General features: G+C 34.3%; 1 protein-coding gene across 1 annotated transcript in view; it reads right to left on the bottom strand.

The window, feature by feature from the left end:
- Positions 1–826: 826 nt before the first annotated feature.
- The window catches only part of GXYLT1 (glucoside xylosyltransferase 1), a gene marked incomplete at its 5' end in the record, with an annotated part of 33773 nt that continues 21041 nt past the window's right edge, over positions 827–13558 (bottom strand). The window contains 3 exons of the mRNA XM_083860053.1: positions 827–5359; positions 7367–7539; positions 7854–7977. Of these exons, the coding sequence (XP_083716179.1) occupies positions 5198–5359; positions 7367–7539; positions 7854–7977 (459 nt within the window). The 3' untranslated portion in view covers positions 827–5197. The remainder of the gene's footprint in view (positions 5360–7366; positions 7540–7853; positions 7978–13558) is intronic.

Raw genomic sequence — 13558 nt, 5'->3', positions numbered from 1 at the left:
AAGGAACACTCAAGAACAAGACTTTACTAATGGCTGCAAACCTCCTCCTTCCTGAACATCATCAAATAGCAGTCTGAAGAAAAAGAAAAAATAAAACCCAACCACAGCAGGAATACAGGTCCTCCTTTAATTACAGGTTTCTGCAAAGAGACCTCTAATAGTACCTCCTGCAATTTTAATAAGCATTCAAATGAAAGAAAAGCTCAGTGATTATCTTTTAAGAGCAGTGCAGGGAAAAGGCAGAAGGGAGCATAAAGAACCCCTGCAGAAATTTGCAAGCAAATATACAAGAAGCAGTACATGCATTAGTTTAGATATGGACCATCTCAAGAATTGACTGCAGCTGTGCATAAAGCAACCACAAAACTGAAGAGACACAACTGAACTTTAACACAAGAATTTCCAATTACTCAATACTCCTTCAGAAAACTTAAAATTTAAATAGGTCCACAAAGGCTTGAAAAGGCCTGAGAGACCAACATATTTTAAATTTCATGACAACTGTGCAGGACAAGCTGTTCTTATATAAATCCACTAAATGGTTATGAGAGAGATTTTGAGAACTACTTTAAAATGAAATTTCCTCCTCATTTCCTGAAGTGGAAAATTCACTATTACCTCTGTAAACATCTTCTGTTTTGAAACCCAAGTAATAGTTTTGAATACTCTACTAGGACTACAATGCAACTGTGAGGCAACCTGCTTTTCTATAGGAAATTATCCTGCATTACTTAAGATTTGGAGTTGAATACAGAAAGCAAGTTGTCAAATGTTTCTCTGTAGTGTTATAAAGATGAAACAACATTTTTTGTTTTCCTAAGGGAACCTAGAGTGCATACACTTGTGTTTCCTTATTTTTCACTTGCTGAGTTCATGCTTTGCCCATTTGGACAACATGAGCAAATTAACTTGGCTGTTATTTGTGCAAAACTCTGTAGGAATTTCAGTTATTCTTCTCAAATATACAGAAAAATGAAACTGAACAAAACGGAACTTCCAAAAAGGAAACAGAAGATATTCAGAAAAATTAGAAATAGAACAGAAAAGTCAGTTCTAAGTTCCTGTGCATAGAAGAATACTCAAACTGACAACAACCACCCCATAAGACAGATACAAGATCTTTGGCAAGATCCATCGTGATGAGAAGTACCTTCCCATTACTTGCTACTTCTACCGTCTCTGCTACAGAAGAATCCACTTTCTGCTAACAGAAGTCATACATTACATACATTCATATTACGGTTCTCTGCAACTTATTTTAACACCCAAAACCATGAGAGCTGTTTCAAATGCCATCCATTCACAAAGTAGTGATGTGGGTAGGAAAGCCATGATAACAATCATAATCACATTAGATATCATGAGACAGAATATTAAAATAGTAACTATTCAAAATTGATAATTTACTAAAAAAATCAGGACAAAAAGCCCATACATTCATTTTAATTATACATAAATATTCCACTTGACAAAGTAAAAAATGTAAATTATACTGCCAGTAAATGGGTATTGTTAAACCTGTTTGATAGTTGAAAATCTTTCAATTTGAACCAGAAAACAGACAATGAAAAATAACTTAAGCCTTCTAAGGAGTAGAAATTCCATATATGTCTATACATTTGGTGACACCTTTATAAACCAGGCAGAAGAAACCAGAAGTTTAGTGTTTTCCTACAGGTAAACTGAAGTTACTGCTCAGTTTCACCCCATTTAATCTGCCACAAACACCATCACAGCCATAAATGTGAGTTAATAAGCAGCAGTAATTCATTGTTATTTCCACTCAAAAAAAGAGCCCAATAGTGCATATACAGCTAACACATCACATCTTCAGCTATACCTCCTACATGTTCTTTTTCTAAATGTTCCAAGCAGACCCAGACCATATTCTCCTCCTACCTCTAGATTGTAGCTACTTCCTTTTCCATGCTGTGTAGATACGAAAGATAATTTGGGAGGAGGAAAAGAAAGACAGCTGGCTTCTTAGTCATCCTGTTATGTAAAGTGTGTAAGATAGAAGTGTGGAAGTCTGAATGGTTGTAGTATGTCTGGTATGGACAGAAATCTGGTACAAATTACGAAATATGCTGACAGTTCAGTCTTCCAATCAGCATTTTGCCAGAACTTTACAACTTGACCAAATTTAGGTCAAAACTAGCACAAGCCAACACCATACTCTTAAAATATCTTTAAAATAAGAATAATGAAAAATATTTCCCCCACTAAATCTGTTTTCTTAATCATTCTAAACTTAAACCAAAATCTTACCAAAACCAATTCAAGTGGCATTAAAGGTCACCTCAGTCGAAATTCTGGCATAACTACAAATAACCTGACAGACATTTTCGTAAGGCTTACACAGCCTTATTAACTGGCAGTGGCACAAGTACCACACACAAGGACGTTTCAGTCTCATTAAGGGATAGTTTGCTTTTCATACTGTCTACAATGAGTGACAGAAGTTCATCCAAATAAGATAATAACATCTTCACACAGACCTCTTTACCATGAGACTGTGATCCCTTTAAAAGAGACAGAATAATAACATAGACACTGATCAAACATGAGAAAGATTTATCTTCAGTTAACCTAAATGTATATATCCTGATGCTCACATTTTTCTATCAAATTTTACACTTTATAATAACTTTATAACAAATAAATCATTAAAAATGGGATTACTAAAGGTCTGAAATTTGTTAGTACTCGCTACATTTGTAGAAAAAGCAATGCTTCCAGAACTAGACAGCAATAAGGATTCCCAAACTAGATGTAAGCTCTGTACTTCTAAGCATCTAACCTTACAAATCAGGTATTGAAATGTTTGGGAGCATAAATAATTTCTAACACATTATCTGAATTCCCAGTCTTTTTAGCATCTCTAAATATTCCCTTATAAGCCAGATTTGGGATTTTGTTTGTAAAGGTACGTTGTTTTTCTAAATTTGAAACACATAGATTAGAGAACTAAAAATGTATTTGAAACAGACAAATACTCTGGAGAATTACTTAATGGAAGCTACTTGCCTTTTTTAAGTTTACTAAGTGTTCATGAGTGTTACTTGGAGGTGACCTGAGATGGGCAGTTTTCATTTATACTAAAAAAAATAATCAAAACCTATGGCATAAGGCCATATTCTGCTATTTGTAATATGCTAAGTAAACATTTCTAGACAGAAGCACAGAGTAAGAATTTTTATCCTACAATAAGCATCAATATTAATTCTTTTTGTTCTATTCCCCAGAAAATTTGAAATTTAAATGGAAATATTGCTGCTAAAGTTCACATTCTCCATTTTTTTCTTAAATGACCCATTGGGTTTTAAGAGTATCTTGACACGTCTACAACATACTAAAAATAAATTCAAAACAGAAAGTTTCTGCAGACAAACACAAAAAACAAGTAGAAAGATTTTTTTAAATACAAACACATAGTACAAGTAAAAAGGAAAGATGAAGACAAATTGATATAAAAATCAGTATTTATGTAAAAAAATAATGCACTGCATATTGTAAAATCAGTCAGTTACAGTATTCACCTTCACAAAGATTTCTACATTTTCAGGCTTCAAAAGGTTACAAAGCAAGGAAAAGAGTCCTACATGAGAGGCAGACTGCTTCCTACATTCCATGCCAAAAATTTATACCCTGAGCTCGCAGGGAAATTAGAAGCAGGACACAAACTCTGCTGACAGTGGAGTGTGTTTTTCTACTGCTAAAGCATTTCTCCAGCTCACACAGATCTGGAAGTCAGAGTCAATCTATCTTTGACACGGAAACAGCTACAAAAATTAAGCTTCTAAAATGGGATTGGGATGAAGGTGCAAGTCAGTGAGTGGATCCTCCATGTCCAACACACAGGAACTTTCCTGGAACCCAAATGCTCACTTTATGAAGACTTCATCTCACTTACACAGGTTATCTAAGTTCATATATACTTTACAAATACATTTCATACCGTGCAAGTTTAAATATTTCACTGTAACATTAGAATTCAGTCCTTTTCTTCATGGTTTTCTCTGGAGACAAAAAGTTTTTATTACTTAAACAGAAGTTGTTCTTTTTTCACTAAGATAATTGTAGGAAACCTAATCCTTACCTGTTGTAAATCACTATCACCTTATCAACAGTAATGCATTCATGTAGTTGAGGGTCTGCCCCAAAACTATTTTAAAGCCATTTATTAAAAAAATATTTTAACAGGATATATTCTCTAAAAAACCCACCTACTACACAGAGTCTGATGAAGCAGCAGAACTCTTACTACAGCTCTTCACTTTTAGGTACTACATACTCTCTAACAATAATCAGGTAAAAATTCCTAGTATGGAAATACACCAGCAACAGTTTTCCACCTCTGGGCCTTTTTTTCTACTTCCAAAATGCCCTATAAAGCTGCAAAACCATGAAAATTTTTAAAAGTATTGTAAGACAAACAACTTCAAACTGGATTTTTACTTTAAACCCTCTCAATTCTGCTCTACCTTTTGGTGCTAATGGTTCTACAATGTTGAAACAAATTATTTTTAATATAAAGTCTCTGTATTTACTAACAGAGAAAAGTAGTATCACATACTAGTCATTAATTTCTCAGAAAATCCTACTTATAGTGTGCAGTTTACATCTGAGATAAATGAAACAAGATTGTCAAAACAGTACTTCAACATGTAAGAGATGAACATATAAAGGCACATACAGATTGTCAATGATTACAACACATTTCTTTGACAAGAGAGTATTTTCTGCACTTGTAAACAACTTTGTTTACATAAAGGCTCACACCTTTAAAGTGAGGTTAGTGCTGCTGACTCAGTTATTGCTACATTCACAGTTTAAGAGAATTTTAGAAAATATATGAGGTACACTCCCAGAGTCATCTTCATTTCTTCCTTGTTCATTTATCATTTGATAACTGAATTATGCAGACTAAAAGTACTGACCATAGAAGTCAGTAACACCCAGATCATCAGAGATGAGATAAACATTAGCACTGATTAAACTTCAAAAAACCAAAAAGTCACCTTTGCAGAAAAAAGTTCTTGTTCTTCATTACATGAATATTTTCTTCATTTTTATGCATGCTAGTAAACTTTTTTCTGGGCACATTAAGAGCCCATTCAAGCTGTAATAGAATTCTTGCACCTTTTGACCAGCTATGTTAATTCAGTCTCTTGATATAACAGCTAGGAGTCAAAAATCACCTTCCCTTTGATCTTCTGGCATACAAGTCTCTTATGCTTTTTGCTAGCTGCTTTATGAATACTTTGTACACTCTTCCACAGTACGTATGCATGGTTTTCTGTAATTCTTGTTCTAGGGGCTGCAGCAGTGAATGAACCAGGTCATCTCCAAATGAATACTGTAAAAGAGGTTAAGAAAATTTAAGGTTTATACGGAAGATTGTCATTACTCAGAGGTATTAGTTTTATAAAAATTATTTTCAGCATCATATTTTCTGTCTATAGGCTTATTAAATGTTTTCCAGAACTCATGAGTGCTTATGAATGCAGTAATTTAAAAACACCTCTAAATTACAGAAATATACTCTCATGCTTTCAATAAACCTAACAAGAAAGATATATATCTTTTTTAATGTTAAGCAAATGAACAGACAGGCAAGGAGAAAATTTAAAATTATGTTACCCAATCAAAAATTTATAACCCTAAAATTTTTTCTGCGTATTTTTTTTGTTGTATGGTAACTTTCTCAAATGACATATAACCTTTAAGTAATACAATTCTTATCAAATTTTAATGAAACAGCAGTACAAAAAATGGTACTGAAGTTTCATTAAACTGAATGATGATCAAACACATACTATGTTTAACATGGGCATGAAATAAAGTTGTCATTAGCACAACACTGCAATGATTTTTATAAACAAATGATAAGTGAAAACAGCATTTTGGAGTAATATAATTTTGTTCATCTTACTGCCATTGAATCAGTAGTGGTTTGCATACTTTCTCTCACATGTTCATGTACGAAATGGGATCATAAATAAAAGGAAATAATTTTTTCTTCTATTTTTGACAATGCTCAAAGGAAACAAAGAAGTAATATTTTTATGGAAATACAATCACTTTCCCTGCAATGTATTCTCAGACCCTCAGAAGTACTTTTCTTCATTTTTATATCTATATGACAACGCGTAATAAAGCAACATTAAAATATACTCTGATTTTTGTAGGTTATACACACACAGTAGCCCGCTACATTAAAATGTGCATCGGTGCTAAGTTTTATAGCTCTTCTGTGAGAATACTGATGTAATGATAAATAGTTTATTAGATGACTTATTTGCAGAATGAAAAGAAGTCAATATGCTTAGTATTTAAAGGAACAGCAAAATATTAATACACTGAATTTCTGGAAAAGGTCAGAACATAGTATTTAAAAAAAAAATTACAATCTAAATCTAGATACAATTAGGTATTAACATGCTGCAGTGAATACATACAAACTTTGGGAAGAAGGGCTATTTTTCTGCACTTTAAAATCTCCAGAAAAATGAAGCCTCTGGTGATGGCTCGTTCAGCCTAGAGAAAAAGATTGTCCCTCTCTGCACTGGTGTGGCCTCACCTTGAGTAAGCAGTGTGTGCAGTTTTGGTCACCACAAAAAAAGAAGGATATAAAGCTATTAGTGTCCAAAGGAGGACTACAAACATGGTGAAGGGCCTGGTGGGGAAGTCTCATTGCAGTTACAACTTTCTGGAGAGGGGAAGAGGAGGGGCAGGCACTGATCTCTGCTCTGCAGTGACCAGTGACAGCACCCAAGGGAACAGCCTGAAGCTGTACCAGGGAAGGCTTAGGTTAGATATCAGGAAAAGCTACTCCACTCAGAGGGTGGTTGGGCACTGGAACAGGCTCGCCAGAGAAGTGGTCACAGCAGGAGGCTGGCACCATGCAAGAAGTGTTTGGACAATGTTCTCAGGAGTATGGTGTGACTCTCAGGGACAGTCCTGTGCAGGGCCAGGTACTTGGATTTCAATGATCCTTGTCAGCCCCTTCCTATTCAGATATTCTAAGATGTCCAAATGCTCATGAAACAGCTTACCAGGTGACTTATTAAATAAATGAGAAAAAAGCCTTTTAAATAAATACTGACAACTACAGGCATTGTCTTAGAATCCTAACCTAGATATAGTCTACACTCTGTTTCAAAAGATGCTCATCAAAGCAGGAATATACTGGAACTCCATCCAAACAATAAAAGCCAAAAAAGTAGTAAAACAGTTGGCATAACTTAAAAGAGAAAAAAATTAGTTGATTGCAATCGAGATATCAACATACCTACAAAATACATGTACCACTATAGATAAATATACATGAAATAATAACAAGTACAATGCAAAAATCACTTACATTTTTTATCGCTTCATAGACGGCCCTAAAAGTCGGTTGTTTATCATCGTGGTAAACACCTCTATTTCCATGAAGAATAAATATACCTTCTTCTTCAGCTGCCTTACAATTGCTTCCATAGATGCAGTGGTCAGGCCGGTAATTCCATTGGCAAGGGAAGACATAAAGACTTTCTGTGTGGAAAAATGAGACCTCTGGGTTAAGTATCAAAATTGTTTCAAGAAATGAACCAATCTTCTCTTAATTTATTTAGGACAGCTTTATAAATTTCTGAACAGTTGTTTTGAAATCTAACAGTTAATTACACTCTAGCAAGCTCCAGCACTGTCTCTCAAATGCTTTCAGAGAATTAAGTGGATAGTCCCCTGAATGCTTTCACCCAAAAGCCTGCTAATTGAATGTTTTCCTGTATTTTTTTCCCTGGATTTTTTTTTTCCACGGAAAAGATAACTTCACAGTGTTAGACTGAAAATCAATGTGGATTTACCTGGATTGTGAAAAAACATAATGTTCAATAGATCCTGATCACCCCATGTTATGTTCAATTTGTATTTCTTCAGTAGTGGCATCAGAATTTCTCCCCATTGTAACCGGACTGGTGTCATATCATTCTATTAAACAAAAGAAAGCAAAACAACACACATCCAGGAGTTACACATATAGGGAAAGAAATGCCTTACAGAATCTCAGTAGTTTGCACTTCAAAGGTACAAATCTCAAATGTACAGATAACTTCTTCCTTTTAAACCAACAAGCCTATCTAAGTAAATTAGTTAGATATTTCCAATATGCTTCATTTCTCAGTGATCAACTTGCTGAAAAATTTCCCTCTAACATCTTAAACCAAGAATTCTAAGAATAGCAAGGGGTTTTTTATACAGCAGTAGGATCTAACACCAAAACTGTGTTTAAGTCATGCAGCAAGTATATTATCACAGAGGTATAATATACACAGATTCTAACACTAACTGCAAAAATTCGTACCAGTTTTATATAGAAGTAATTATTAAGTGGTTCCAAACATATACAGATAAAAAATACGGGCTACAAAGCAGTGTACAAAAATACAGAAATCCTTCAAAGGTTTTCAGAAGCATTTTCATCAAGTTGAACTTATTTTTTTTAGGTACTGAACTTGAATTTCCACATCAACAGGACAACTTTTCACTAGCAAAAGTCAGTAAGAACGAAAACAACAGCTATTACCAAATTCCTGAATTCTTGATTTAGCAGAATCACTTCAAAAGAAAAGGAGCTGTTGTAAGGTTCTGGTTGAGGAACAGCTACTTGGAGTAAATTGGCCTACATTGAATTCCATGTTAACAAAGGGATTCAAATCTGCAGTTTAAATGGTTAGATATTCTAAAACTAATAATTAATCTCATATCTTTACACCTTATTTAAGCTCAACTAGAACAGAAAAGGAATAAGGCTGCTCACTTTGTACCCTGCACTTCACAGTTTTGAGAGTGCAGATGGAATAACAATAAGTCCCATAGAGAGAAAATTCCTGAACAAGTACAAGTATTGTACCTGTGCTTCTTTTTAAGCAAGTTAAAAAAAAATAAATTAGAACTCCAGCATAGTTTGGGATTTGCATACAGGAATATCATGTTAAGAGACAGATTACCAGGAGCAAAATACTCAGTTTGAGATTTACTGTATCAAAGACTTCTTTCTCTGAGCTTTACACTGACAAAGTAGAAAGTGCACAAAATTACAGTTCAGTTTTTACTCTTCCCTCAAATATGAAGGGCTTTCAGAACTGACGATTAAACCAAGAAATACAAGATTTCAGTCAAGAATTAATACAAAAAAAGATCTATACCTTATATTATGCAAGAAGCCAAACAGAATATTACAGTCCCTTCTCTCCTAAAAAATTTATGATTATGATTGCCTGCAAGTATTGAATGAGCAACGGCATAAGAAATGCACAAGAAAATTCTTGGCTAGTAAGAATTATCATTAGATTCAATGCAAAGTGATTAAATGAAATAAAACAGACGCTTTAACGCTAAGCTAAAACCTTCCAAAAAAGCAAATAAATAAGACTGAATCACAGTCAGTAAAGTTTACTCCCTCACCTGAAATTTGCAATTCACAGAACATTGACCTAAGGTTTCAGTTTAGACAAAATGCTAAGAATTAAAAACAGAATTAAATTAGCTCACTCATACCAGGCAAATCATGGTAAGGGAATATACAGCAACAAATACAGTTTTAGAGCAACACACAGAAACAGAAGTTTAAATTGTTAAAGTCATTATTTAATAGAATTTTCTTTTTACTTGCAGATTTTTAATAGCAGAGAAATCCAGAGGATATCCCAAGAAGATGCAAAGCAGGTAAGGACATGTATCACATAGTCAGATGTCTAGAAGCAATACTACTTGACAAATAGTGCTGTCAGATTTAAGAACTGGAAATTGTAATATCTCCATAACCTTTGCATAAACAGAAAAGAGCTACATATTAATAAAATAGCAGTGATATATAATGACATCAGTGTAGGAGCAAGAGAAACTACTTGAATAATTACTTGTTTTCCTTCTTTAAAATATTTCACTGTAACTTGCAGTGATGCTGACAGAACAGCTTTTTGGAAGTTACTCGAGTAGAAAGACTCAGAGAAAAAACGCTACAATAATTTTAAAATTCCCAGAATATAAGCCTTCTCTCAATATTCCACAACATGCAAAGAATGTCAGTGATTTGAGAAAAAAAACCAAATTCTAGTAGGCATTTCTGTGATGACATCAAACTGATCCAGACAGGTTTTTAAGAACTCTAAAAACTCTAGTTTACTTGAGCACAAGAAAATGTGTAAGAACAAAATATATGAAGGAACATCGACATATTTTCTGACATTTCAGGTTGTTTTGTTGTTTGTTTGTTTAGCTTGGTCATTACTCATTTCTGTACCAGAAAACTTCTGCCTGGCCAAGGCTGAAGTCATACTTTAAAAAGCTGTCAAATTTAGCCTTTTTTTTTTTTTTTTTTTTTTAAATTCTAGTAAGAAAATATAAAGCTGAGGAAAAAATCTCAAATCACACAGCAATATGTAAACAAACTGCAGCTGTGCCCCACAAACAGCTGGCCAATTTAAATTTCCTTAATACCAAAAGAGAGCCATCCTTCTTCCTTCTGGTTACATGATTCTACCCTTTTCTTGCACTAACAGTGTACTGCTAACTTTCTGCATGTTTATGTAAGCTAATGCACTTCAATAACCCAGCAGGAGGATTTATGTTTTCTACTGTTAGCAAATTGAATTGAATCACAGAAAGGACCAAACACTAAAGGCTATGACCAAGTAAATAAGAAAAGTAGCGAAAAGCAGCCGGTAAAAAACAGGAACCTTCCTTTTAGAAGCAATTTGGTTTTGTGCAGACTCACCATATTTCTTGCAACTACAGCCCTAAGCAACAATGAATGGTAAAAAAAATGTAGTGGTTTAGGTCACAGAGGCTCTCTGAACTTAGGGGTTTTTTTCTAAATCGTACCCATGAACCTCTACTTTGCACACTCTATCTAAAGTTAATTTATTTGGGGCTTGTTTGATTTTCCAAGAGCTTATTCCCTTCCTTGACTGCCTGCATCTCAGACATCACAATTAACCTTCTTAATAAATGTGATAAAAATCATTACTATCTATTCACATTGCTTCATTGGTCTTTTTGTTAAAAAGCACCTTACCTGTAGCATTTGCTATATCTCTTCCAGTTTAAAAAAAATCTACATCCATATGTATACAAATACAAAAAAAAGTCACCTACTATTACCTTTTCCATATCCTAAACAGTCTTTTATGGGAATGCTCTACATTCCCATTTTCAAACAGCTGCTTAGCAAGAGACAACATGTAGGCACTAACAATCAGAAGGTTCATTATGAATTCTAGACTCGTGCAGTTATGCAGACCACACTAGATTCAGTAACACATCTGTGAGTGCACATGTATCCGAATACAAATATACATATGTGTGCATTCAGTGCATGTATTTGTGCCATACACAGGCACAGAGACTCACAACACACAAGACAAATAAGACAGGATCACAAGGAACAACATCCATTAGGCACCACCAACAGTCAAGGAGCTTGTCTAAAATGGCCTGACCTGACAGTCCTGAGAAGACTGAGGCTCGAGTAGGTAAGTGGATAAAAGATGACTTAATCCTGGAGCAGTACATGGAGCTACAGGTTATTACAGGTGAACATTATAACCATTGGCTAAAGTCTCTGGTTCTATTTTTTATTTATCCATCTTCTAGATCGTCCTGACTCTTAAAAATCAATGTGACAACAGAAGAAAGATGCTTAAAGGCCTCAAGCAGCTCACCTTGTAATTCAGGCTACAACAGACACAGTTTTAAACCCACAGTTTTAAATCCAAATCCTGATCCAAAACTTTCACTTCAGAAAAATGCTCTAGCACTACAGCATCATGCAAAAAGGCGTCTTTTAAAAGATACAAAAATTCCCAGAACTTATATACTCCCTGAAGAATTTGTTGAGCCCCCTGAAAGAATACTTACAGATTCACACCTTTCCATAACACAATGAAGCATTTTCTAGCCCTACTGTATTTCACTGGAAAATTTAATGGGACACAACATAGAACTGTTACCTGTAAGGTCCAAAAGCATCTGCAGTGTCACTGGCAAGGGGTATTGGACGGTCTTTACCCCTAAATTTGCTCCACCTCTTTTCCAAAGGTTTGAGACTAGTAGGTCCTTTGCTATCAATCACAAGCGAAAGTTGTACACTCTCAGGCCCTCTGTGTATAGACTCAGCTACACTAAATCCTTCTCCAAGTTTTGCTTTGATGTCTGCAATTTTTCCTATTGGCCAATTCTCTATACGATAAGACATTCAAGGAACCTGAGGATGAAAACATAGTCTCTGCAAGTTTCCATGAACAGTAGTTTTTGTAATAAAGCTTGTGCATCTTTGGGCACTGTGATGCTCTGCAAGCTTGTGGGACCTCATTCTAAATACTGAGGGAGAATAAACTAAATGGTTTCCCTGCTCAGATCTCACAGAATCACAGAAAAAATATTCTAGCCCTGCCCTCTAGAACCAAGGGAAAATGCAGTGTTTAATTTTGAATTTCAGAATATTCACCAATTATTACACTTAATTAAATCTTATATTTTAAGTATATACATATATATATACAACTAAATTTGAAGAAAACGCCAGTTTTTAAGTGTTAAGGAGAAAGGATTTCATGTTGTCCTCTAGAAAACTACAGTTGATTTTAATGACACTTTTAGTATCCTACATATTCTGTATACTTTCAAAAATCTCAACTCCAATTTTACCAAAAATGCATTAAGTTTCCAATTAATTGATAACCTCAATTGTACTGAGAAGCCATATCACAATTCTGGCACAGTATGAATAAAAGACCAACTTATCTTAGTTTTTACCACACTGAAAATAAATCACTATACAGAAATGCACTGTCAGAGCTTAAGATATATGTAGCTTTCAAACCCACGTTTTTCTGTTTATACTTTTCAGTATTTTCATTTCCTCATAATATAATCAGTAAAACAAACAAACAAAGTAGACAATGCAAGATTCCACTGATGATATATATATATATATAAAATAACGATAAAGAAGTTTTCTTGGAGTAACTGCATCCATATACTACAGCTACTACAACTTTCTACTTTTAACTACAACTGAGATCATTCATTCTCCATTTCTCTTAAATTCTCTGAATTTCCTTCAAGAAAAATACACAGCAAGAATGCTAGGATAAAAGCTGCTTATTACACTGGAAATATGGGAGAATTAATGTCTACTGCCAAGTTTATATTGCTCCTCTTATGGATGCATCTTCCAGAATTTTTTGACTGCATGATTATTTTTCCCTAATCAAACTCCTCTTAAACAGAGATGTTCTTTCCCCCAGGCATAATCATATAGCACTGTTTTTGTACTTGTGTTTCAAGTATATAAGAAAATCTTCAATTCTCAATCTTCATTGAGAAGCAATGATCATTTCTACTGCTGTGTGCATTGTTTCCATGCATGTAGCTACTTTCAGGATGAACTTCTTTATCTACAAAACTAGGACTTCAAAGCAAATTAAAAGATACTTAGGGTGATAATCACCTGGCTACAATGTAAAAGATCAAAATTTGGAAATTTTCCTTTTCAACAATTTACTAG

The sequence above is a fragment of the Zosterops lateralis genome (genome assembly GCF_965231275.1).
Source record: "Zosterops lateralis genome assembly, chromosome: 4".
NCBI lineage: Eukaryota > Metazoa > Chordata > Aves > Passeriformes > Zosteropidae > Zosterops > Zosterops lateralis.
The sequence above is the reverse complement of the archived record's forward strand: the minus strand, read 5'-3'. Positions and strand labels throughout refer to the sequence as shown.